The sequence below is a fragment of the Pygocentrus nattereri genome, chromosome 6, assembly GCF_015220715.1.
Source record: "Pygocentrus nattereri isolate fPygNat1 chromosome 6, fPygNat1.pri, whole genome shotgun sequence".
NCBI classification, from domain to species: domain Eukaryota; kingdom Metazoa; phylum Chordata; class Actinopteri; order Characiformes; family Serrasalmidae; genus Pygocentrus; species Pygocentrus nattereri.
This window is the reverse complement of record NC_051216.1, coordinates 8,519,734-8,542,408: the sequence shown is the minus strand read 5'-3', so window position 1 is coordinate 8,542,408 and position 22,675 is coordinate 8,519,734. Positions and strand designations below refer to the sequence as shown.

General features: G+C 39.8%; 1 protein-coding gene across 1 annotated transcript in view; it reads right to left on the bottom strand.

Annotated features, from left to right (window-relative positions):
• The window catches only part of ttn.1 (titin, tandem duplicate 1), a 149,029-nt gene that overhangs the window by 73,442 nt on the left and 52,912 nt on the right, over nucleotides 1-22,675 (bottom strand). The window contains exons 58-102 of the mRNA XM_037539622.1: nucleotides 18,577-18,660; nucleotides 18,298-18,381; nucleotides 18,032-18,115; nucleotides 17,748-17,831; nucleotides 17,459-17,542; nucleotides 17,168-17,251; nucleotides 16,743-16,781; nucleotides 14,147-14,197; nucleotides 13,595-13,993; nucleotides 13,230-13,499; nucleotides 12,852-13,127; nucleotides 12,623-12,762; nucleotides 12,111-12,237; nucleotides 11,741-12,007; nucleotides 11,316-11,582; nucleotides 10,781-11,044; nucleotides 10,554-10,693; nucleotides 10,320-10,446; nucleotides 9,969-10,235; nucleotides 9,596-9,862; nucleotides 9,240-9,506; nucleotides 8,981-9,120; nucleotides 8,745-8,871; nucleotides 8,115-8,257; nucleotides 7,150-7,273; nucleotides 6,787-7,053; nucleotides 6,579-6,676; nucleotides 6,236-6,404; nucleotides 5,890-6,156; nucleotides 5,501-5,767; nucleotides 5,136-5,414; nucleotides 4,644-5,052; nucleotides 4,318-4,442; nucleotides 3,938-4,204; nucleotides 3,541-3,810; nucleotides 2,970-3,269; nucleotides 2,506-2,808; nucleotides 2,192-2,379; nucleotides 1,995-2,109; nucleotides 1,616-1,900; nucleotides 1,354-1,505; nucleotides 1,065-1,212; nucleotides 800-977; nucleotides 422-543; nucleotides 26-313 (exon numbers count right to left, since the gene is read on the bottom strand). Coding sequence (XP_037395519.1) covers nucleotides 26-313; nucleotides 422-543; nucleotides 800-977; nucleotides 1,065-1,212; nucleotides 1,354-1,505; nucleotides 1,616-1,900; nucleotides 1,995-2,109; nucleotides 2,192-2,379; nucleotides 2,506-2,808; nucleotides 2,970-3,269; nucleotides 3,541-3,810; nucleotides 3,938-4,204; nucleotides 4,318-4,442; nucleotides 4,644-5,052; nucleotides 5,136-5,414; nucleotides 5,501-5,767; nucleotides 5,890-6,156; nucleotides 6,236-6,404; nucleotides 6,579-6,676; nucleotides 6,787-7,053; nucleotides 7,150-7,273; nucleotides 8,115-8,257; nucleotides 8,745-8,871; nucleotides 8,981-9,120; nucleotides 9,240-9,506; nucleotides 9,596-9,862; nucleotides 9,969-10,235; nucleotides 10,320-10,446; nucleotides 10,554-10,693; nucleotides 10,781-11,044; nucleotides 11,316-11,582; nucleotides 11,741-12,007; nucleotides 12,111-12,237; nucleotides 12,623-12,762; nucleotides 12,852-13,127; nucleotides 13,230-13,499; nucleotides 13,595-13,993; nucleotides 14,147-14,197; nucleotides 16,743-16,781; nucleotides 17,168-17,251; nucleotides 17,459-17,542; nucleotides 17,748-17,831; nucleotides 18,032-18,115; nucleotides 18,298-18,381; nucleotides 18,577-18,660 — 8,703 coding nt within the window. The remainder of the gene's footprint in view (nucleotides 1-25; nucleotides 314-421; nucleotides 544-799; nucleotides 978-1,064; nucleotides 1,213-1,353; nucleotides 1,506-1,615; nucleotides 1,901-1,994; nucleotides 2,110-2,191; nucleotides 2,380-2,505; nucleotides 2,809-2,969; nucleotides 3,270-3,540; nucleotides 3,811-3,937; nucleotides 4,205-4,317; nucleotides 4,443-4,643; nucleotides 5,053-5,135; nucleotides 5,415-5,500; nucleotides 5,768-5,889; nucleotides 6,157-6,235; nucleotides 6,405-6,578; nucleotides 6,677-6,786; nucleotides 7,054-7,149; nucleotides 7,274-8,114; nucleotides 8,258-8,744; nucleotides 8,872-8,980; nucleotides 9,121-9,239; nucleotides 9,507-9,595; nucleotides 9,863-9,968; nucleotides 10,236-10,319; nucleotides 10,447-10,553; nucleotides 10,694-10,780; nucleotides 11,045-11,315; nucleotides 11,583-11,740; nucleotides 12,008-12,110; nucleotides 12,238-12,622; nucleotides 12,763-12,851; nucleotides 13,128-13,229; nucleotides 13,500-13,594; nucleotides 13,994-14,146; nucleotides 14,198-16,742; nucleotides 16,782-17,167; nucleotides 17,252-17,458; nucleotides 17,543-17,747; nucleotides 17,832-18,031; nucleotides 18,116-18,297; nucleotides 18,382-18,576; nucleotides 18,661-22,675) is intronic.

Below are 22,675 nucleotides of genomic sequence, written 5' to 3'. Positions count from 1 at the left end.
AATGTAATTTATAGCAGTACTTTACCAAGAATGTTGACATCAACTGTTGCAGTGGCACGACCACAGGTATTAACTGCCTCGATGATGTAGGTGGCTGTGTCAGACCTGGTCGTCTTAGAAACAGAAACTGTAGAGTGTCCAGGCTTTGTTTCAATAGTGATTCTCTCATCTGGTTTAAGGACATGGTCAGCTTTGGTCCATTTGACTCTGGGATCTGGCTTTCCAAACACATCTGCTGGAAGGTCAATCTTAGTGCCAGCCTTGGCAGTCAAGCCAGCCAACAGTTTAGCATCCAGCTGAATCACTGGTGCCTCTGTGGTAATAAGATTTTGTGAGATTATGAGAATTAAACCCAAAAAATGTAATATAAAAATGTACTGTTAAGCCAATGGGCTTGGAGAAGAATGTACGAAAAGCTAACCTTTAGGATCAACAGCAAGAATCTCGTCTGTGGCTTTACATGGTCTGCTAGCTCCAAGTCTGTTTACTGCCCTTACGCGATAGGCATACCACTGTCCCTCAAGGAGGCCTGTCACCTGGAACCTGTAGAAAGAATTTGAGATACATGTATTCATTGGAGATTTGAGATACTCATGTACATTCAAAAAACACTCCTAAAATACATAAAGTCAAGCATCACTGATTTATAGTACATAAGATTGGCAAAAAGGGACGTTTTTCATACACAAAGGGATTTTCACTCTTTATCTTACAGTATCGTTACATGTTCGCCAATTGCATTTTTAAAAATGCCGTCTAGTCAATAGTAATGCCATCACACTTTCAATTCTCAACTTACTTCAGCTCAGGCATTGGCTCTCCACAGGCTTCCCATTTGTCAGTGCCACGCTGGCACTTATCAACAACATATCCCTTAATAGGTGCCCCGCCATCATATTTGGGGGGTTCCCAGAGCAAAAAGATGCCCTTTGCAGATTTGTCTCTCCATTTTAGGTTTTCAGGTGGGTCTGGCACAGCTGTAAACCAAAAAACAACTCACAATCTCATCCATCCTATTTGTTATTTGTTTAACTACAACTGCTTCTTATGGCACAAAGACTTACTGGCAGGAGAAGACACGTTCACTGGCTCATCGATATATGCAGGTTCTCCTGGACCGCATTTGTTAGAAGCTGTTACACTAAACAAGTACTCCTTGCCCTCAATTACATCTGTGACTGTGTACTCAAGGTCCTGCACGCCTGACATCACCTAAAAAAAGACAATAAGATTTTTCAGTCAGTGGCTATTCCTCAGCAAGCTATTCCTGCTGATTCATTGCGAATTGTAGATATCTATTTATAAGCACATCATGTTTATCAAAACTCTCAAAGCCAGTACTAATTTACTAACCTTGACCCAGGTCTTGCGAGACACCTCTCTCTTCTCAATATTATAACCAATTACAGGACTGCCTCCATCGTGCTCTGGTGCCTCCCACATTAGGTGAACATGATGTCTAGTCACCTCTGCAACCTTGAAGTCTTTGGGTGCACTTGGAGATGCTATTTAATTAAAAGATGAGAGCTCACTCACTATGCAGGGTCTATGGTGTCCAAGACAGTCATATACCATTTAACTAGTTTTAAAGACAGACAACGAAAAGATCACATACCAATAACATTCACATCAATTTCTCCAGAGACCGAAGTCACGTCATTCTCCAGGTGCAGGGTGTATGTGCCTTTGTCTGGACGGACACTTGGAACAATGACTAATTCAGTGTATGTAGGTTTGGTCACCATAGACACACGATCTCCTGCAGTGAGCTCCTTATCACCAAACATCCACTTGGCTTTGGGAGTAGGGTATCCAGAAATAGGCACACGGATACTAAGAGCATTAGGGACAAAGACTTCTAGACCATCTTTGAATCCACTCAGATCCATTGTGGGACCAACTAATTAGGAAGAAAAATATGATTTCAATAAACATAACATAAATTATTGATTTTTATTTTTTAATTTTAAGATAAGCATAGTAGAACAAATTACCATGTGGGTCATCAGCCAAGAGTGGTCCAATCTGCTCAGATGGATCAGAAACTCCAGCTGCATTTTCTGCAGATACTCTGTAGTGATAATTCTGACCAAACTTCAAGCCAAACACCTAAAAAAGAGAAATACACATCAGTTAACTATCCATTTAACATGAGCTAAGAACATCAAAATGGATGCAGCATCCAACATACCCTGTAATAAAGGTCTGGGCATAATCTGGCATTGCACCTCAGCCAGTTATATATTCCATCTTCACATTTCTCAATAATGTAGCCTGTGATCATGCTTCCTCCATTGCTAAGTGGAGTCTCCCATGTCAGCTGAACAGAGTCTCTGTTCGCATTTGTGAAGCTGAAGTTCAATGGTGGACTTGGCCTCTCTGTAACCACAGTAAGTACAGTTTTAAGTCATTTTCGAGGCAGTTTCATGTCATGAAACAGCTGAAGAAAATAGCAGCCTATACATGAATACTGTTATCATAGATAATAAAATCACACCAACTAACCAATGGGATCCATGATCTTCACAGGATCAGTGGCAGCACTTGGCCGGCCAACTCCAGCTTTGTTTTCAGCTCTAACACGGAAGATGTACTCCTTATTCTCAACAACATCGTTGAGCGTGGCTGTGCAATGTTCTGCCCGGACCACCAACGCAGCTTCCCACTTCACAGATGTCCTGTCACGGAGCTCAATTACATAGGATGTAATCTCAGATCCACCATCAAATAGCGGTGGTTCCCAGGTCAAAGTGGCACCAAACCTGTTGACATTTCCAACCATGACATTCTGAGGTGCATCAGGAACATCTGTAATGAAGAGAAGAACATTACATTAAAGTTTGTTTATATATTACACACACACACATATATATATATATATAGATAGATAGATAGATAGATACATACATACATACATACATACATACATACATGTCAAAGTTTGCAAAGTTGCAAAGTTTAATGTTTACCAAATTTATTCTTGGCCTGGACAGCTTCATCAGTAGAGACAGGCTCTCCATTGCCGACTCTGTTACGAGCACACACACGGAAGAAGTACATGTTGTCCTTCTGCAATCCACCAACACAGTACTCTGGAATATCAGCCCGGTCAGTAGCCAATGTCCAGGATTTACGCTTGACATCACGTCTTTCTACGACATAGGCCAGGATCTTGCTGCCTCCATCACTCTCAGGCTCATCCCAGGCCAGGCTGACCTCACCGTCAGCAGTGTCAACAACTCTCAGGTTCTTCACAGGCCCAGGAACATCTAGAAATCACAGTCATATCAGACTTTTTTAATAGAATATAATACTTAAAGATGATAGGATACTCTGTGCTTAATGTACAGCATATACAATCTGTCTCATTGATACAAGACGCAAGAATGTATCTAATGTACGGTACATACAAAGTCACTCAAAGCTTAGTGTCCTGATTCTTGTCTTAACCAATTTCTTGTCTCAACCAATTACATTTTTGGCATTACTAGCTATCTATAAATTTCTCCTCTCTATCTTTTTTGATGACTGCTAACTCACCAATAACATCCAGATTGATGAAAGCCTCTCCCTGACCATGCTTATTCTTGATGATGATTTTGTAACGGCCTTGGTCAGACTTTTTAGGGTCTTTCAGTCTGTACTCTGTCCTGTCAGTGGATGTGTCAGTGTTTTGTACTGGAAGACTGATGTCATTGAAGAACCATTCAGCCTCTGCACGAGGGTAAGCATCATAAGGAACAGTCATCACAAAAGGCTTTCCAGCATCTGTTACTAGATTCTGGTCTGTGGTCTTGATCTTTGGCACAGCTGAAAGAAAAAGGGAAATCAAGGGAAATCCATAATGTCAGGTACATTTGCAACTGTACATTTTTAAGGGAAAAATAGGAACCTACAAACCTAAATTTTAGTTCAATTTAGATAGCGAAATATGTACCTGCAAGTTCAAGCTTGGCTCGTGCATCCTTATCCTTGGCAACGACTCTGTACTCGCCCTGATCACGAGGCCTGACCTCACAAACTTGGAGACGGTGAATCTTGCCCTCACTGAGCATCTGGTATTTGTCACCCTGGATAATGATCATGTTATTCCTCATCCATTTAACCTCAACTCTGTCTTTGTTCAATTCAACCTCAAACACAATATCTGAGCCTGGGGGCTCAAATACATCTGAGGGGGGTCTGACAATCTCCACAGGGGTCTCTAAAAAAAAAAAGAGAGAAAACTAATTGAGTACACCGACTTATTGTCCTGACAGTTTTACAGAGCAATTCAATACAAAAATGATATGCAGTAAATGGTTATGGCGAAATGACCTTCAACGAAGAGACGAGCCCTGGATCTTCTGTCATCCACACCACAGGCATATTCACACTCATCATCAGGTCGGCACTCCTTGATATACAGTGTGCATGTCTTTCCATCTTTTTCCATGTGATATCTGGTGGAACGAATTAAGAAAAACCTTAATAAACATATAGATTCACAATTCAAGATATTGTTTACAGCTGTTCATGACAATCATGTGCCATGCCACAAGGTGGAAGAGAGATAAAAAGAGAATATAAGAGAATATAAGAGAACTAGTGTAACAAGCTCGTCAAACCAACAGCAAAACATTTATTTATAAAAAGGAGGATACCTGGGTCCTTCTCTGATTTCACGGCCATTTTTGTACCATTTAACAGTGGCCCTCTCCTTAGACACCTTGCATGTGAATTCTGCATCCTCAAATTCAGTGACAGTCTGGTCTCTGAGTTGGGCAGCGAAGTCAGTGGGTGCCTCACTGATTATTAGCTCAGCTGAAGACTTGCTAACACCAGCAACAGCCGTGTATTCACCCTCATCATCCATGGTGCAGTCTTTGATGATCAAAGTGTGTTTGTTCTTGTCCACACGGTATACAACACGTTTGCTGAAGGTGATCTCCTGACCTGCCTTCAACCACTGAACTGTCACATTTGGTCTGTTCACTTTGCATTTGAAGCTAATTGTCTTCTTCTCCTCTGTTTCACAGTCTTCCAGAGGCTCTGTGATCTTTAGCTCTTCCTCTGTAGAGAAGCCAAATAGAAAAATGAGCAAACACTCAGATGCGCTTAAAAAACTGACAACTTCTGCACGAATAGGGGCTCACCTAGTACGCCGACGTTTGCGGAGGATTTGGCCTGTTCACCACGCTGGTTGGTTAGCATGATGGTGTAAGTGCCCTCATCTGATTTCTCAGCAGCTTTGATCCTCAGAGAGAAAACGGTGTCTCTCTGGACCATGACAAACTTACTAGTCTCAAAAATGGTTTCATCGTTCTTCAGCCACTTGGCCTTAGCCCCCTCTGAATTAACCTCACAGTTCAGAACAATTTCTTGCCCTTCCTTCATTTGTGTGTCCTTGATGGGAGTGATTATCCTCAATTTTTCTAGAGTGAAAGAAGATCGATGTTATTTTCTAGTTCTACATTTAGTAAACTTTCGAAAAAGCAGTGAAATATTTAGCAACACCCACCAATCACTGTTAAGTCTGCAGAGGCCTTAACAGAGCCGATACAGGCAGTGAAGGCACCCTCGTCCTTCAGCTCACAGCTTTTGACAATGAGGGCTCTCCTCTTGCCTTCGCTAACAATCATGTACTTGTCCCCAGTTTGTAGCTCCTCACTTCCACGGAACCATTTAACTTCATAAGAGTCTTTGGACACTGAGCATACAAATTCAGCCTTTTCTCCCTCAACTGCCTCCTGGCTCTGGGGCCTGGCGATAAACTCAGCTGCCAATTCTAATGAAACATAAAGAAACCATTTGCATGACTAAATAAAAGCTTAAGATTAAACAGAACTATATCAAGAGTCACAAGCAATTTCAGAACAGGGAGATCAAGTGTAAATCTGAGTAGCTTACCATTGATCTTTAGTGTTGCTGATGTCTTTGAACTGGCCAATCTGCAGTTGTATTCTCCAGCATCATTCATACGAAGATCCTGGATGATGAGGATTCTTTTCCTGCCATCTGCAACTTGTTCATATCTTCCACCCTCAGCCAGTTCCTCATCTCCCTTATACCATGTGACGTCTGCACTGGGTTTGGAGACCTCACAGATCAACTTAATGCTGTCAGTTTCAGTGCCCTCAACATTGGACAGGTTCTTCGTGAATCTAGCCTCCTCCTCTGCAAGTGAAACAAGTAACGGTCAGTTCTGACAGTTGAGTATCATTCTGGTGCATATATTCAATTAATCAAAACTCACCAACAACAGTAAGCATTCCAGAGGATTTGGAGGTCCTTGCATCACATTCATATTCAGCTTCATCATCAAACACTGCTTTGCTGATGATGAGAATACGCTGCACTCCTTTGGCAATAATCTCATATTTTTTCCCCTTTCTAATCTCAATGCCATCCTTGTACCATCTGACCTATTGAAACAAATGAACATAGTTTTTTTTAACTTTCATATGTTCGTAAATGGCAGAACTTTGGCTCGGATTTTACTCAATTTTAATGTATGGTATATTATACTATTATAACTAATGGGTATAAAAACATATTTTAAATGGAAAATTATTAGTTGAAATTCATGAATGAAATACCTTGGCACTTTCACGGGAAACTTCACATTCAAACTTGGCAGACTCTTTCTCCTTGACCTCAACATCATGAAGAGGCTTGCTAAACTCAACATGTGGAGCTGATTGGAAGAAATGGGGGAAAAAAACAAAAAAACAGATAAAGGGACACTCTGGACACTGTTTAGACATGAACTGCTTAAGCATCTTATTTAAGATCCTTTTTACTTACGCTCAACATTCAGGAAAGCAGAGGTCTTAAAGTGTTTGGCATCGCAAGTGTATGTTTTGGAATCATCAAGAGTACAGTCTTTGATGATCAGTCTCCTCTTGCAGCCCTCAGCCACCATTTCATACTTCTTTGTTTTACGGATTTCCTGTCCATCTCTGAACCATTTGACGTCAGCTTTTTCTCTGGAAAGTTCACACTCCAGAACAGCTGTGGCTTCCTCCTCGACCGTCTGGTCCTCCAAGGGCTTGCTAAATTCAACTGGTGGCTCTGAATTAATTCAATTATAGTAACATAAGTTTGACACTTTTGAGCAACAGGTTTAGTCATTTATAAAATTGTTATTATTATTTGCAATGTACTTACCACTGACAATAAGTTTAGCCTGAGTCTGGAAGTCCTTTGCAGTAAGTTTTACATTCCCAGCTTCTGTCATCTTGACCTCTCTCAGAGTCAAGCTGTGCAGTCTGCCCTCTGCTCTGGTCACCACCTATACAATATCAGAAACAAAGACTTAATACCACATCTTTTAAACTACATTAGAAACCAGTCAGGGCTTGTTCTCATGACAATATATACTAATTATATAGTAAGTATCTAAGAACCTGGTGTTACTATATGACTGACACATTATAAAGGTAAACTTCCAACAGCAGCCCAACAGAAGAACATTAAGGCAGACACTTCAACAGACACTCTTGACGGAGGTAAAAATAGCCAGAGGAACACTTGCATGGCAGTCCAGCTTACTGTGTTATCTCAAAACGTCTGTGGTGGGTCCTTAAAAGTTCTTCTGAAGAAAGTACTGTTGTGGCAATTCATTGGGAAGTTAACAGAACCTAACTTGTAAATAAATCATACTGAAAAACATTTAGACAAATGTTTTTTAACATTTAAACGTTATATAACCTTAGAATAAGTACCAATAAATATAATTACAGCTAGAAGAACACAGTTAAAGAACACAGGTTCAGTTCCTTATATTTCCTTTTATAGCCAGATGATAACTGTGAATACTGGGCTCCCTTGGGGGAGAGGTTTGGAAATGATAACGTTAACACAATGACAGACATAAAATGAAAATGTAAACAAATACGTTTACTGGTATTTATTCTAATGTTAAACTTACTGCTCAGATAAATAACTTGTGCTGTATTTGTAAGTAACATTCTATGAGTGGAATATTTAGTATATATTAAAATTTAGTATATATATATATATATATATATATATATATATATATATATATATATAAAGATATTACCGTGAAATATTTTCTTACCCTCACTACATGAACAGTAGTAAAATAAATAAATAAAATAAAACCTTACTCTGTCACTTGGCTCCATCTTTGTAGTTCCAACGAACCATTCAACAACGATACCCTCGTATGAAAGCTCGCAGTCAAAGGTTGCGGTGTCTCCAGCAGTGACAGTAACATCCCGAAGAGGTCTCAACAGGCCAATTGTGCGTGCTTCGGATTGAGAAGACGCCATTGTTAGTAATTCCAAGAAACAAGTCCTTTATCTTAAAAACCTGCCTCTCAATTCAAATCATCCATTTTGCTCAAACTCTAAGAAGAACAAGCCAATGTTCAATGGTCTGTTGGCTTCCAGGACATCTTATCACTCAGGGAGGGGTAGGGGGTGTCTGGCATTAGCATATTGAAATCTCAGTAGGACAGGAGGCATGCTAAGCGTCCGCCAGTCACCCATCACCCACTCCAGATAATGTTAGAGCTTCTAAAATAACAACAGTTTCTGATTGGCTACTAGGTAGGCACTGCCAAGATATCTGGTGCTGTAAATCACTATTCAAGTTGTCAGTAAAAAAAAAGTAACAGTTTATAATAACTGCTGAACGCTTAGTATAGTTTATGGTGATTCTGAGAAACTATTATCCATACATCTACAAAAATACATATGAATGATGAAAACAATATACAGGATCATAATTCTCACCTTTAACTCTGAGCTGAGCGCTAGATTTAGCATTGGCGGCACTGAAGTCCACAGCCCCAGCCATGTCCATGCGCACATTGTAGAGGATCAGTATGTGTTTGGTGCCCTCTTCCTTAATCTCACAGTCCTGTTGGGAAGAAAATTAGGTGCTTTTTCCAAAAAGTAGAACAACTACACCAAAAGTGAAATAAAAAAAAAACAATATGGGGATTTTTATGCTGTGATAAAATGCTTACAGCAGACTGGTGCAGAGCCTCTCCTTTCAGTTTCCAGTTACCATGCACATCCTCCTCAGAGATCTCTGTCTCAAAGCGAGCAGTCTCAGTCTCCGTGACCTCCACGCTGTACAGTGGACGAACAATCTTAATGTCACGCTCTGCAAAGACAAAGGGGTAGAAGATACTTTGAGAAGTTGTCTGGAGTAAAGAAAATGTAATGATTCATGAACAATACACTTCTATTTTCTAATCACAGAGAACATTCCACAGCTAGTACCTTCGATGTTCAGCTTAGCGGCAGTTTTGTCAGAGCCACAGTCACAGACGTATTCACCAATGTTGGCCTTCTCCGCCTTCTTCACCGTAAGAATGCGCTTCTTTCTATCTGCCTTGATGAGGACATTCTTGGTTGGGGTAATTTCCTTGCCATCTTTGAACCATTTCACCTGAGCAGCAGATTTGCTCAGTTCACACATCAGCACCACTTCATCCTTCTCAACAGCTGTGTAGTCCTGCAGCTTGGTGGTGAAGTAGGCTTCTCCCTCTGAAAAGACAAAGAAGAGGAACTATTTTAGGATTTCTGAAAAATTAAATACTTTAAGATAAATATACTAAGATATTGAACGTATTTACCGAGCACAGTGAGCATGGCCTCAGAGGTCTTCCCAAGAGCCTCTACTTTAATGAGAGAAGTGTCATCAATGGAGATCTCCTTGAAGGACAGAGTGTGGATCTTGCCCTTTTCTGACATGTGCACCACTTTGCTCGGGTGCAGGCGGACATCATTTTTGTACCAGGTTACTTGGATTTTCTCATGAGAAAGCTCAATGCTGAACTCGGCTGTCTCACGCTCCTTCACAGTTACATCCTTGATGGGTCTGACAAACTCAAGACGAATACCTAAAGAAGTAGTAAAATATGGCTGAGATGAAGTCACTCATTCTAAGAGATGAATAACTTAATGAACATCTTGGCCAACATGAAGCGATTTATTTGATTTCTTTACCTTGAATGACAAGTTTGCCAGCAGTTCTCTTGTCCTCAGCCTCAAACATGTACTTCGCCTCATCGTCATAGGCTGCAGATTTGACAATCAGAGTATGTCGTTTTCCCTCTGAGACGATTTCAAATTTGTCATCGGCCTTTAGCACCTGAGATCCCTTCAGCCAGCGGAAGGTCTTGGCTTCCCTTGACAGTTCGCATTCAAATCGTGCGTCATCTTTCTCGTACACTTGCGCATCACTCAAAGGTGTAAGGAAAGTAATCGGCAGTTCTGTAACACAAGAACATTTTGAAGTTCACATGTGTCACACAGCAGGTGATACTGTAATAACACGAGTAGGGAAACGAAGATTACCTTTAACTTTCAGGTTTGCAGCACACTTAGCATTTGCTCCCTGGAAGACCACCTCTCCAGTCTGAGCAACTCTGCAGTTATACAGTGTCAAAATGTGTTTGGCACCATCCTCAATGATCTCAACGTCCTGATTCAGAAAAAAAAAGTCATATGAGGAAACAGAAATACATAAAAATGTTTCTTAAAGTGGCTGACACAGCAGAAACAGCCTAGACATGTGCTTCGCATGCTTACAGGCGAAGGAGTGAGGACTTCGCCCTTCAGCTTCCACTGGCCATGGACATCATCTTCTGAGATTTCCACTTCAAATCGAGCAGTCTCACCATCAAACAGTTCAACACCGTACAGCGGTCTCACCACCTTGATGTCGCGTGCTGAAATCGAAAAATAAAGTGGTGTTTAGCTTCAGAGAAATAAACATGTTGAAAGTAACCTGGTGCAAAAAAATTCTGAATGATCACCTTCAATGTTAATGTTGGCTGATGTCTTGTCCGTTCCACAGTCGCACACATACGCGCCCTTATCTTTCTGCTCCACTTTCTTAAGGTGGAGGATTCTTCGTTTACCCTCTGATCTCATGGAAATAATCTTGGAGGCTTTAATTTCAATCTCATTGTGGAACCACTTCACAGGAACATCCTTGCTCAGCTCGCAGTCAAGACTGACCTCATCTTTTTCGACTGCAGTGTAGTCTTGCAACTTGACAGTGAAGCGTGCATCGCCCTCTGCAATGGTAATATATGTTAGCAAAAATGTCCACAATGAATTTTGACCATTTATGAAGTGTTTCTTAGTGGTACTGCCCAAGAGAGAATTAGTAGCAATTTATAGTTCAACCCATAGTGTGCTTTAACGTTCATAGTAGTTGCCACCACATAAGCTGTGCTTACCAGTGGCTACTAGCTTCCGTTCATTATTAGTGTGTTAGGATTTTTGTTTAACTTAAAGTTATATCATAAGATATAATCAAGAAAGGAATATGAAGGAAAAGATTACCTATGACCAGCAGCTTAGCCTTGGTTGTGATTCCTTTTGCCACTGCCTTTACTTCGCAAGTATCATCTAGTGTGACTTCCTTCATTTCTAATACATGTCTTACTCCTTCAAAATGGGTTATCACTGTTCTGCTTGGATGCAGTTTGATTTCATTTTTGTACCATACCACCGGCACATTTTCATGAGAGAGCTCAAGCTCAAACCGGGCAATTTTACCTTCCTTCACAACAAGGTCCTTTAATTCTGAGATGAACTTCAGCCTCATACCTATAATGTTAGTCCAGTTTATAATAGATTTATTTACAGAGTGTAAATCAAAGATTTTACCACCATTCTAAGAGCCATGATACTCACTTCATTAATACATTTATCAACCAGCAGATCTGTAATCATTACCACAAGGAATAATGATAATGACAACTTACCCTCTACTATTAGTTTTGCTGTTGACGTTTTGCCCAAGACCTCAATAGTGAATTCTCCCTCATCATCAAATTCACAGTTATTTATTATCAAAATGTGTTTCCTTCCATCATCAATGATTTCATATTTATTTCCAGAGGTTATAATGTCAGAACCTTTAAACCACATCACTTTAGGCACATCCTTAGTGATGGAACACTCAAATTTCGCCTGTTTCTTTTCAGGCACCGAAACATCCTTTAGTGGGACTGTGAAGTCCATTTCTATCTCTGGGAGGTGTGACACGACATTGTATCAAATGTGGATCATTTGTACTTAAACATGTATTTGCCATCACCCTTTCTTCAAAAAAACCCTTCAGCATTTGCTTACCTTTGACTGTGAGCATAGCGCTCGTCACAGCATTCAGAGCTTGGTATGTAACTTCACCAGCTTGATCAAGCTGGACATTTTTCAAAGTAAGGTATCGCTTTGTGCCCTCAGCTTTGATGTCACATGTCTTAAAGGAAAACAAAGAATTTGTTTAGAATTTTGTAAAAAAAATGGAATACTTTATTATAATTTATTATATTTATTATATAAAATTTATTATAACTACTCTAATACTTTTTGTAAGTAGTATACTATATTATATATCTCGCTGCTGCTGGAAGAAAATCTACATTTCTGTCATTTTTCAGTTTTTGACATAATTTGAAAATGTCCTTTACCTTGTGTGTAAACCGAAAGAACCCTAAAGAAACAGCCAAAAACGTCTGGTTCCATTGACTTACATTAAAAGTATTTTTTCCCCCCTCCTCCTTTAAAGTCATCATTTTGGAGACACAAGGTTTTCTTCAACAACAACAGCGACATATATGTGTGAAATTTTAAGCCAGACTTACTGGTGATCTTGTTAGAACCTGCCCTTTAAGCTTCCATTCACCAGGCACATCATCCTCAGAGATTTCAGTGTCAAAGTTAGCCTCCTCCTTCTCCTTCACCTCCACACTCGCAAGTGGTTTCAGGACCTCAGCTTCACGCTCTATATGGGTATCAAACATAAGATATGAGTGTTTTCTTGCCTCTATAGCTTAAAAGAACAACAGAAAGTCAGAACACCATGCCGCGTACCTCCAAGTGTTAGTTTTGCAGCATAACGCTTGCCCTCAACTTCCACGGCATACTCTCCAATATCACTCGGCTGGGCATTTTTAATGGTCAGAGTGAGCTCCTTTCCTTCCTTCTTGACTTCAATCTTATCTGTCGGTTCAGTAGGAATTTCTTCGTTTCCTTTTACCCATTTCCAGTTGGGAGTGTCCTTGATGAGCTCACACTTGAAGGTAGCAGTGGCTTTCGGTTTCACGTGCTGATCCCTCAGAGGTTTCACCAACCAGTCTCTTATGATTTCTGTGAAATATGCAGGTACATGTCATTTTAGAAGTCTATGTTTATCAAAGGCATTTTAAAGACATTCACGTATTTGATGAGGGGCAAAAATATGTATCTTACCAATAACTTTCACAGTCGTTTGAGTTTTGAGATTTTCACACTCGCATGTATAAACACCAGCATCATTGTCATTTACATCCTGGATAGTCACAGCGTGCTGCAGACCAATGATATTGATCTGAACCTTGCCCTGCACTGGCTCCAGCTCCTTGTCATCTTTCTTCCACACCACATTTCGTTCTTTGCTCAACTCACAGGTCAAGTACATGGGCTGCCCTTTGAGGACAGTAACCTCCTCCTCCAGATTCTTAGTGAATTTAACAGGCAGCTCTGTTTAAGGTAAGATATTATATTTTTTAGGATTCATACACTGATAATGATACAGATTATCCATTTCACAATGTGTACGAAGTCGAAGTGCTCACCTTCTACAACAAGTTTGGCAGTAGAAGTCGTCTCTCTATTCCCAACCTTGGCAATACATGTGTACTCCCCTGTGTCGGACAGCTGGACATCAATGATGGCCAGTTTGCGGTCTTTACCATCAGAGGTAAACTTGTGCTTTGGACTTTCCCTCAGGTTGCTTCCATCTTTCATCCATGAGGTAACAGCAGTAGAAGGAGTAATCTGGCACTCAAATACAGCAGAGGAACCGATTGATTCAGCTTCTTGCAACACAATGTCTTGAAGCGCCTTCACAAACTTCAGAGGAACAGCTTTGAGCTGGAAAGCAAATGGTGACTCTCCTGGAGGTTTGTCACCACCACCTCCAGGTCTGAGTCCTCTTCCACGTCCAGCATCACCAGGAGAAGGAGTTTTTCTTGCTGAAAGGTGGGTGAGGAAGGGGACAGGTGTTATTTTGCTAGTTAAAACTAGAAAACATTTTCTGCATTATATGTGCTAAGAAAATCCTACTTAAAATAGATTTCCATGTAATCTTAAGGCATTCCAATAGAAATGTTACATAGTGTTCTCACGTTTAAGCCCTCTGCCTCTGCCTCCAGCTGGCTCATCCTTTGGTTTTCCATCTGTTTCAAATATTGTAATAAATTTGTAAACAATGGTTCAAAATCAGAGCTGTCAATTAAACCATGTTAATACAGTATTTGCACACTCGGTAATAGAAAGATGGAAACAGATTACTGAAATGAATGATGCACATTTATATAAAGAGGTGAAGATTGAGGCAATCCACTAAAGACGTAGGACAGAAACAAACAAAACATATCATGACTGATGATTTGTGAAGGACAACAGAAATTAAGACAATGCAACACAGAAGGACACAAGGGTGTACAGATTATGGACTGGCAGACAGACAACTGACAACAGAGAAACATGTAACACATAAAGGATGAAGACATATTTGTTAAAAAGAAGTTGTATGGATGAATATTATTCGAGATGAGTTTTTTGGGGTGACGGTTGGCACAAAATACCAGTGGTGAGATCTTGGCTACGCTCTCACCTCTCTTGTCACCCACACCTCCTGGAGTTTCGACAGCCCCGTCCACCAACTCCTCTGACCCGTAACTTTCACAAGGAGCAAGCTCCCACCCCCATGCTTCTTCATCTTCCTCTTTCTCAAGTTCTCTCTCAAATACTTCTTCTTCTTGCTGAGTTGGAATCCTTCCCAGCTCCAGAGCTCCCGGAGATAACTCCTTCATTAATGGTAGCTCAGTTTTTTCAGGTTTTAAAGAATGTTCCTGGTCCATCTTATCCTTCTGGGGAGAGATTTTCTTTGGGATTTTTTTCAGAGTAACAGACTCGATTGAATCTTTAGGTGACAACTTTTTAGGTTCTTTTACACTGGGCTTCCTCTCCATTCGAATGGATTCGGTCTTTGGCGATGGTGACGTTTTCAGCTCTGCTCCTTTTTTGGCAAGTTCAACAGGCTTTAGTTTTATCTCCTGTTTGTCTTCCTTTACCTCTGGCTTCTTGGAAATGTCTGGCTTGTCTTGGACCTTGGGGCTCTTTTCTGGTTTGCGTACTGGGCTGGTCGTAGGGGCACAAGGCATCTCTTCTGTAGGTTTCTCAGCCTTGGGTGAGGGAGTCTTTTTGGGCTCTGCAGCTTTTTTCACTAGTTCAACATGTTTTAGTACTTCAAGTTGTTTTGGACTATGCCCATTTTTTGTTATTAATAATGATTCCGTTTCTTCTTGTGGACTTCTTTCTTTCTCTGCTTTCTGGACTATACTGGGTTTTTGCTCTTTGTGTGGCAAGTCAGGCTTCTTGATCTTGTCACGCTGTTTGTCTGTGGTTTTATCTTTCTCCAGTTCCTTCCTCTGAGGCATTTCAGCTTTAACTTCCTTTGAAAATGGCTTTAGTTGTACGTTTTCCACTTCTTCATCCTGGGTTGGAACTCTCTTTGGTTTTGTAACTGGCTTAGTGGGCTCTTCTAAGGTTTTGTCTTGCACTGCCGGAACTGCAGGTTTTGGCACCGTGGCTTCTTCAACTTTTTCAATCGAGGGGATCATTTCTTTTGTCTGCATAGCTGCAACATGTTCATCCTGCTGAAGTCTTTCACGTGTCTGAAAAGCAATGCTACCCCTCATCCCATCATCTTTCTTTTCTGCTTTTGAGACAGCATTCTCTGATTTATCAGGTTTTACAACTGGCTTTAGCTTCACAGTTTCTTGCTCCTGCTCTGACAGTGGTTTTTTAGATCCTTTTTTGAATGTTAGGCCTGGTGTCTTAGGTTCCTCTTCCTTTGGCATCTTGCTCTTCTTGAAATCCGCCTTTCTGTCCACCCCTTGAACTTTAGCATCAGGTGCTGCATCTTTCTGTTCGTTTGCCTTTATATATTCTTCATTCAGCGTTTTCTCCATCTTATATGCATCCTCTGTTGCCTCATAACTACTGAGAGTAGCCTCAGCAACAGTCTTTGAATATATCTTCTCCTCAAAAGCTTCATGTTTTTCAGGTTTCCAAAGAGTCCCTGGCCCTGGCTCTGTTGATTGTGCTACAGGCCGAATCTTGGTGACTTCTGTCAGTGGCACAACTTCATGCTCTTCTTTTTCATCTTTAGGTCTTCTTGTGACTGTCTTTAGGACTGGCATTACCAGTTTCTGTTCCTCCTCACTGTGAATCTTAGCCTTCTGTTTAAGATAAGTTTTTGTGGCGCTAGGTGTTTCTAAAGCGAAAATGCCACATCGTCACATGACAGACAGCACAAAAAGCATTCACAAGACAGCCAAACACACTACATACATCACAGTTGGTGTTGATTCCATTTTCATTGGTCATTAAGCTAATTTGATAGATTTCATTGGTATGAATCTAATTCCAAATTACATATCTATGCTAAGAACACACTCACTGGATTTAGTTAATTGATTAAATGAGTGGTAGTGAAAGATACATTTGGCAACCAAGATGAAGGAAACAATTACCAGTTTCATCCAGTGAACAATAATAATTTATTTTGAATTCAGTAATAAATGATCATGAGAAAAAAAATTAGACTGACAAAGCAAACATTTTGCAGACATACAATAATGAAAACTTTACCAAAAAAATAAAATGGTTCATAATAGATTTGTAGTATTCACATAAATAAAATGGCAACCTTACCTTTCTGGACAGGTCCAGGGGCTGTAACAGGGCCTTTGTCTGCGGAAATTAAAGTATATTAAACAGAGAAAAATACACAAACACGCGTGATCAGGTCAATGGGAAACCAAATATGATGCAGTGTATTAATATTTCCAGTAGTGTTTGTTATTTTCAATGGGATGATGTCTTAAATAAAAAAGATGCCTAAAATGAATCCAGGATAGAAAAGCAGACATACAAACACATTTGCCCAAGCAGGGGTGGCAAATGTGTGTTTTAAGATATACAAATGCACTGCAAGAGTAAAATCCACAATGAGACAAGATGAATAGATAAACAAGTAATAAAAAACAAAAGGTGAAGATGTGCAACACATATAAAGACATATAAAGAACAACAGAAGGCACTGAAAGGAAACAACAATAAAGTAACAGAGACGCTACCTTGAGGGGGAGAGGCTTTTTGTTCAAGTGGTATTGCTGCTTGCTTTGGTGCCTCAGGTGTTGGCTTCTTCTCCACAGTTGGCTCTTTAAATAAAAGTACGCCATTGTCACAAACAAATAATGTATAATGTGCATGGAAAGATGAAATGTGTACCAAACAGACACAACATATAATATATAAAGGGTCCACAACAACACAAAAAAAGAGACAGAGAAAACAAATAATCTCACATTGTACCAAAAACAAAGACAACAGTAGTTGCACAGAAGACATGGCAACGGAGATCATACCTTGAGGAGGAGACACCTTTGGTTCAACTGGTGCCACTGTTGGCTTTGGTGCTTCAGGTGTTGGCTTCTTCTCCACAGTCGGCTCTTTAAATAAAAGTATGCCATGGTCACAAACATGAAAATGAGAAATGTGAATGGAAAGACACACTTTCTAACAGAATAGATAAATGCGTACGAACAGGAACACAAGAAAAGAAACAGACGAAGCAAATGATGTCACATTGTACCAAAGACAAAGAAGACACCAGCAGTGACAAATGCACTGAAGCCATGGCCACAAAGATCGTACCTCGAGGAGGAGAGACTTTTGGTTCAAGTGGTGCCGCTGTCGGCTTTGGTGCCTCAGGTGTTGGCTTCTTCTCCTCGGTTGTCGCTTTAAATAAAAGCATGCTATTGTCAGAATCAAGAAGAAGTAATGTGCACTGAAAGAGATACTGTGTGAAAGAATAGACAAAATACACATGAAAAAGAAACATAACAAGATACAATTTACAAAGCTAAAAATCTGACAAAGAGAAAGAAGAGATTAGTAGTGACAGAAAGACATAGACGACACAAAACAAGAGACTCTACCTTGGGGAATAGACACTTTTTGTTCAAGAGGGGTAACTGTTGGCTTTGGCGCCTCAGGTGTTGGGCGTTTCTCTACAGTTGGCTCTTTAAAAAAAAGCATGCCATTGTCACAATAAAAAAAATGACACTGTACAGGGAAAGACATTGAGATACAGAATAGAGAAAATAACAATATAAGATACAACAGACAAAGCCAACGATATTATTGTATTCATGACAGGAAAGAGATCAGCGGTGATAGAAAAACGCAGAAGCAGAGCCTCTACCTCGAGGAGGAGACACTTTCTGGTCAAGTGGTGACACTGATGGCTTTGGTGCCTCGGGTGTTGGCTTCTTCTCTGCTGTCGGCTCTTTAAGCAAAAGCATGCCATTGACACAATATTGAGACAATCAAGAAACGATACTGTGCATGGAAAGATACTCTATTACACACTGGACGACATGCATATGAACTTAAGGTTAGATGCAACAATCTAACTGTATTGAAGACACTGAGCAGATCAGTAATGACAAAAAGACAGAAGACATGACAGCAGAAACTCTACCTCGAGGAGGAGAGACCTTTGGTTCAGTTTGCCCCACTGTCAGCTTTGGCGCTTCAGGTGTTGGCTTCATCTCAACAGTTGGCTCTTTGAATGAAAGCATGCTATTTTTACAACCAAGCAATAATAATGTACACGAAAAGAGATACTGTTTAGCAAAACAGGTGAAAAGAAGTACACAAAGCCAAAAATATCAATATCACATTGTATTAAAGACAGTGAACAGGTCCATAATGACAGAAAGACGCAGAAGACACGGCAGAGGAGGCTCTACCTTGAAGAGAAGAGACTTTTTGTTCAAGTGGAGCCACTTTCAGCTTTGGCGCCTCAGGTGTTGGCTTTTTCTCCACGGCTGGCTCTTTAAATAAAAGTATGCCATTGACACAGTCAAGAAATGATATTACGATGAAGCAAACAATCTCACATTGTACTAAAGACTCAAGAAAAAGATCAGCAACATGTTATCAGTTCCTTCAGTTTAGCTTTGCGTACATTTTGAAGAATTGCATTCGGTTTGACGACATTGTCGTCTGACTGTGAGATATTATACAATCAAGAGTAGACAATGAAACATTTGGACAAATGAATTTACACATTCAAAGATGAATGGAAGACAAGACAGGACAAACAACACTTCAAACAGAGTAAAGAGTGAAGAATGAAGGCATTCCATGTTAAGCCACATGTCTAGGCCTTTTGCCCAAATACCTCTTTCATGCATTTTAAGCTCTTTCTTCGCTTCTTCTTTTGTCTTTGTCACATCAGGGGACATGGGCTTAGCCTCAACGTCTTTTCTCAAGATTTCTTTTTTCTTCTTAGACACAACCTCTTTTTTAAAGCTGGATATTTTTTCTTGTGGCAGCTCATCTTTTGGTGCCACAACTTTATCAGCAGAACCTTCAGCTTTCATCTTGTTTTTTGAATCCATCACCAGTGTTCTTGATTTAATATTGACTTCAGGGATATTTTGGTCAGGCTCCTCCCTTGACATGGCAACTTTAGATGGAAGACTGTCTTGATTTACTGAAACCTCTGGTTCACAAATTCCTTCCGCCTTCCTTTCCACATAATGGCCCTCAGCTTTGTAAGACAAAGTCAGGTAGTGTTCATCGCTTTCATATGAGACTTCTCCTCGTGAATGTACTTTCTCCATCTCTTCCTCCATCTTCATAGTTTTCTTAGTAATATCCACTCTATGGACATTTGGTTCAGTTTTCTTTGGAACTAGCAAGAGCAGAAGAACATTTAACTACACACGAATATGCAGAAACCATCACATGTTCTCTTATTACATGTAATTTAGTCCCTTAATATGTATAATGCTGTAATAATTAAGAACAAAAGAATAATGTATAATAACAGAGCAACAGAAGGGTTAGAGTTTTGTGTGCTGGAGTACCGTTTGCTTTGAAGACAGCTAGAGTTATTTTGATCTTATGGCTAGTTGTTCGTGCCTCCAACTGAATTCAAATGCTTACGGGCAGTCTACTGGACAAATTTGGATTTGGCAGTTGCCAGGAGAAAGCTACCTGCCTGAATACATAATGGCAAATGTAAAGTTTGGCTGAGGAGGAATAATCGTTAGGGGGTGTTTCACTTAGACCCAGTGAGGGGAAACTGTATTGCTAAAATATACAGACATTCAAAGTAACTGCAGAATTCCAGCTTTGTGGCAGCAGTTTGGGAAGGCCCTTTTCTGTTTCAGCATGTCCATAACGGAATTGCCAAAACTTGACTGGTCCTGATACATCAAACACCTTTGGGATAAATTGGAACACCAACTGGCTTTATTGCCCCACATCAGTGCCCAACCTCATTAATGCTAAAACTAAATGGAAGCAAATTCCCACAACCACGTTCCAAAATCTAGTGGAAAGCCTTTCCAGTGGAGGCTAAGCCCATTCTGATAGCCCATGGTTTTTGAATGAGATGTTCAACAAGCATCTGATGTTTTGGTGCCTTGCTAAGTTTTCTAGAAAAATTTAAACATATATGGAGGAAATGCAACATATTTTCTTTGTATTTTGTCAAACATATACTAATGACGTGAATAAAACAGCATGTGTCCCAGTGTGAAAACCTCCCAACCATACCTCTGGCGGAAACCATCTCTAACTGGTTTTGAGATTTAGCGATAGACTTTTCCTCAGACGACACTCCTGCGTGTTTAACTTCTGCCACTTCCAAGAAAGTCTCTTCTGGCTGATGTGAGATATCTTCTGTACTTGAAATCACTTTTTCCATGACTGAAATCTCCTTAGTTCTCTTAGAGAATTCCACTGTATGCAGAATCTGTTCGTCTCTCTTGGAAGGTGCAAGGTCTTTAAACGTGAAAGATTTTTTTGTAAAATCGCACCACGTGGTGATGCAACACACATTGAAAGAAGAAAGCAAGACATTAGATGATCTACATCAAGCAATATATACCCATTTATAAATCTGAAAGACGATGTCACTTGAAATCAAGGATGTGGTAAATCAAGGAGGTCAATCAAGTGGTAAAATTCATATAGATAATCCACATAATCCACACCTTTTACTGTAGTGTAGACTATATGTATAAAAAGAGCCCCACAATCTGACACTTTGTCAGAATATATATGAAATGTGTAAATATCAGAGGAGCAACCTCTAAGACCAACAAAGCATACCTCTTGCGGGAGCCATTTGTGCTTCCTTTTGAGGTTTAACTACAGGTTTCTCAGGTGCTGCTTCTGTAGCTTTAACTTCAACCACTTTCACTGAAGCCTCTTGAAGCTGATATGGAATGTCCTTGTTCTTATGCAAGATTTCTTCTCTTGAAATCTTTTCCTTCATCACTGAAATCTCTTCTACTTTACTGGATAGTTCCTCTGTATTTGGAGCTACAAAGATTTTAAAGATTAAAGAAACTTAAGATTCCACCATGTGGCAATAAAGAAGAATGTTCAGCAACACAGACAACACAGACTGGGTCTCTTCAAATGTATAAAGTCCATTATTACAGAAAGGCACCATTTCCTTTGGCTTTTGCTTCATTCTAAGCTTGCAGTTACAAAACCGAGGCTCATCTATACTATTCCCTTAAAACAGCAGCAGATAAAATATATTCTGGTCTTTATTTTGAAATTAATAAAATATACTGTGTTATATATATATATATATATATATATATATATATATATATATATATATATATATATATATGTAAGTGGAATATGCTAATATTCCAATACTGTTGGGTCATTCTACCAAAATGTCCATTTTTGCGTCCGCAGTGCTTACAGCTATATAACACTTGAAAAAATGTTAGGGTTACAATTTATTTATGCTTTAAAATAATTTAACAGTTAAATCCTCTTGAGCATCAATTTAGCAATACTGGTTTTTAAATCAATTATCTAGAATTCCAAGCACCACAGAAGGGCTTGTCTTCACAGTCAGATGTAAAGGGTGAGGCCATATTTTGAGGTAAAAAACATATTCTATCTATCTAACTACAATAATGTGCATGACTATGAAATGTATTAAATTAATGTCACAAAACAAACAAATGCCAAATAAATGAAATAAAATAATGAAAGTTGTGATCCCCAGGAGTCGGGTCACCGGTGTTAATAACTGCATAACAACAAATCTCTTATTTTGAAATGAAAATCACACTGATGACATTGCTTGCCTTCCTTTTACCCATTTTCTGAGCATCTATGAAGAAAAGCAGGTTAAAAAGCAAGTCCACAGTTAACAGAGATTTTCTCATTTAGCTCCTGATTTCATATTGAGCTTTTACTGAAGTCACTGGTGTGACCTACTTTGTTCTGAGTTAATTGTGATAAAAATAAGATAACAAATGGATTAAATGACATAATTTAGTGGATGGATGGATGGATGGATGGATGGATGGATGGATGGATGGATGGATGGATGGATGGATGGATGGATGGAAGGATGGAATTTAGTGGATATTCCACGACTGACAATGTGTGGTTTGATGCTCTGTAGCAGCCGTTTTGTGAAATGCATTTTTCATTACAAATGTCACCGGTGTTACATTTCCGATGTGTAACACCAATGACACTGACTAACACCAGTGATGCCTATGGAGAAATAAAAAGTGGACATT